Source organism: Photinus pyralis, unplaced genomic scaffold (assembly GCF_008802855.1).
Source record: "Photinus pyralis isolate 1611_PpyrPB1 unplaced genomic scaffold, Ppyr1.3 Ppyr1.4_LG7, whole genome shotgun sequence".
NCBI classification, from domain to species: Eukaryota; Metazoa; Arthropoda; class Insecta; order Coleoptera; family Lampyridae; genus Photinus; species Photinus pyralis.
The window spans coordinates 22,954,761-22,957,466 of NW_022170738.1; the positions used below are offsets into that span (position 1 = coordinate 22,954,761).

Consider the following 2,706-nt stretch of genomic DNA (forward strand, 5'->3'; position numbering starts at 1 on the left):
GCATTCAGGAATGGCCAGACTTTTTATTATATATATATTATAAAGGAATATTTTAACCATTACACAATTAACTTTTACGAGATTGTTAGTTTCCCTTTATCGTCGTGTACACTACAAAACTTTGTTTTATAGCAGAAGCCATATAAATAAATTTATTGTATAGCATTTAGGTTTTCAGGAGTAGGCTAAGCCGCTTTTTAACCGTATAGGTAGATAAAGTGATCACTTTAACTGCAAGGGTAGATAAAGTAAAACAGATGATTGCGAATTCTAATGAAATCTGTCATTTTTATTTCAAATGGGACGCGGAGCACGATATAAAATGGCCTTCAGAATATATGATAATGTTGTTTCTATATGGCAACGACCGCGACGGCAGAACCTAAGTTTGCTATTTTTGACGTCTAAATTAGATGAATTGTCAGAAGCTTTACAATGATTTATCAGACTTTTATATCAGTTTAAACTTATCGCGTCACATCGTATTTAAGAGAAACACCCCACCCCAAATCTCCGCCATTTCAAGAGAAATGTGTAGACGCTTGGCAACTAATTTCCATTTTCGGTTAGAAAAGTGCCAGCAGCGCAAGATTATCATTTGGACAACATAATATTTGCCATTTAATTTTCCAAAACTATACAACAATTATTCTGACTTTACTATTTTTTAACTAAATTTCATTATTATAGTTATTGAAAAACTGCTTAAATTACAAATTTCAATGCAGATCGATTAATCTGTCGTCTATGGTACACTTTTGCTGCGTTTTCATAGTAATTATCTTATTGTACCATGGTAATTATAATGTTTGTGAACGTGTCATAACTGACGTGATACGTCAAAATACTATCCTGTTAGCCAAAAGTTTTGTCATCAACCATGGCAAGTTCAAAATCGAGCAAGTCACAATGTGGACTTACAACAATTGTAGTAAATACCTCGCAGCTTGCAAAAAAAGTTCAGTTGATAACAGACAATACCGAAATTCAGAATTTGGACAGGCAAGGCGAAGCAATCATAGTTATACCGCCAGATGGAATGTGGGGTTGGGTCATAGTGGCTGCTTCGTTCATCATAAACTTTGTCAATGATGGAATGGTGTACACCTTTGCTCTATTTTTAAGCGACGTTTCTTTGTCATTGCGTTGCAGTACCACGAAAGTTGCTCTCGCAAATTCGATTTTGACAGGAACGTATTTTCTCTCAGGTTTGTTGCCGTAATAACACCGACAATTTAACGAAGGAGATGGTTATAGGTCCGTTAGTCGGTGTATTTATAAATACGATTGGATACCGAAAAGTCGCAGTGATTGGTGGCATAGTTACGAGCCTATCATTAATGTTATCTTCAAATTGTGAAGAATTGGGATGTTTTATTCTCTGGTATGGACTGATTGGAGGACTCGGTTTGCAAATGACGTTCTTGTCTGCCATTATTGTAGTAAGTTTCTACTTTGAAAAGTGGAGAGCTTTAGCACAATCAATCATGTCGTGCGGATCATCTATGGGAGTAACGTTGTTTCCGCTGATCTTTGGAATTCTGTTGAGTAATCAAACTTGGAGAGTCAAGTTTAAAGTTATGTCGGGCTGTGGACTACTATGTTCTTTCTGTGCGTTAACTTTTCGCCCATTGATTCCAGTACGAGTCGTCGAAGAGCAAAAGGTTTTGGAGACGATAAAAGAATTGCCAGATGAACACGATCTTACTGAAACATCAAGTTTTAGCAATTCTGAGTACACCACGGCTTCAGATCGAAGTACGTCAAAAATAATGTTGCACCCGACGGATCAATCGTCGACTTCATTTTTCATTAAATCGGTTAGTCCAGCAGCAAGTGCATCGGTGTACACTATTCAAAGTCAGACTAAATCCAAAACTTCAAACGTATCGAAAATTAAAGGCTCTGTAAATAAGCTAATGACTGTTCTGGAAGAAGGCGAGTATACTAATCTTTCGTGTCGAGACAGAATCGTTCTAACCTACCAACGGTTATGCTTATCTACTACGCCCGCACGGCCATTATGCAGGGATGACATCTTTTATCCCGCCTCTTTATCTACGTTACCCGAATACGTTAAATCTGGCCAACTGCAAATTTCTAGACCCAACAGTGTAATTGTGGAAAATAGTAATACACTTGAATGTTAAAGAAATTAAATTACAGAAAGGAAACATTGGCTATCATCTTTCTGTTACAAGAGTTAGTGCCAAAGATAAGAAATCCCACACACCTTATTGCTTCTGGTTTCCGAAGATAGCTACAAGAATGGTGGATTTCAGCCTGTTAAAATCTCCGTCTTTCATCTTGATATCATTTAGCGGACTATGTACAGTCTTAGGCCTGTACACTCCATTTATGTTCATTGTTCAAAGAGCCGAAACAAACGGAATAGATCGCAACATAGCTTATCATTTAATAACGGCAATTGGCTTAGCAAATACCATGGGGCGAATAGCAAGTGGAATGTTGTCAACCTTCTATCGAATAAACACCCTTTTGACGTCATATGTAAGCCTAAGTGTAACCGCTGTAGTATTACTACTTTCATCGACGTGTTACAACGTTTATTGGCAGTTTTTCTGTGCAATAGTCTACGGGATTAGTTTAGGTATGTGTATGTGGTAAAATTATGTAATAATACTTTTTTAGGACTTGCTATAGCCCTTCGTCCGTTAATTATTGTCGAAATGGTTGGATTGAAAA

The 2,706-nt window shown here is 37.1% G+C and overlaps 1 protein-coding gene across 1 annotated transcript; it reads left to right on the plus strand.

The window, feature by feature from the left end:
- Positions 1–843: 843 nt before the first annotated feature.
- On the plus strand, positions 844–2,706 carry LOC116177076 (monocarboxylate transporter 1-like). The gene is made up of 4 exons (XM_031495939.1): positions 844–1,208; positions 1,258–2,114; positions 2,167–2,511; positions 2,653–2,706. Exons 1-4 carry the CDS (start codon positions 881–883, stop codon positions 2,662–2,664), a joined length of 1,542 nt encoding a protein of 513 aa, XP_031351799.1. The 5' UTR covers positions 844–880; the 3' UTR covers positions 2,665–2,706.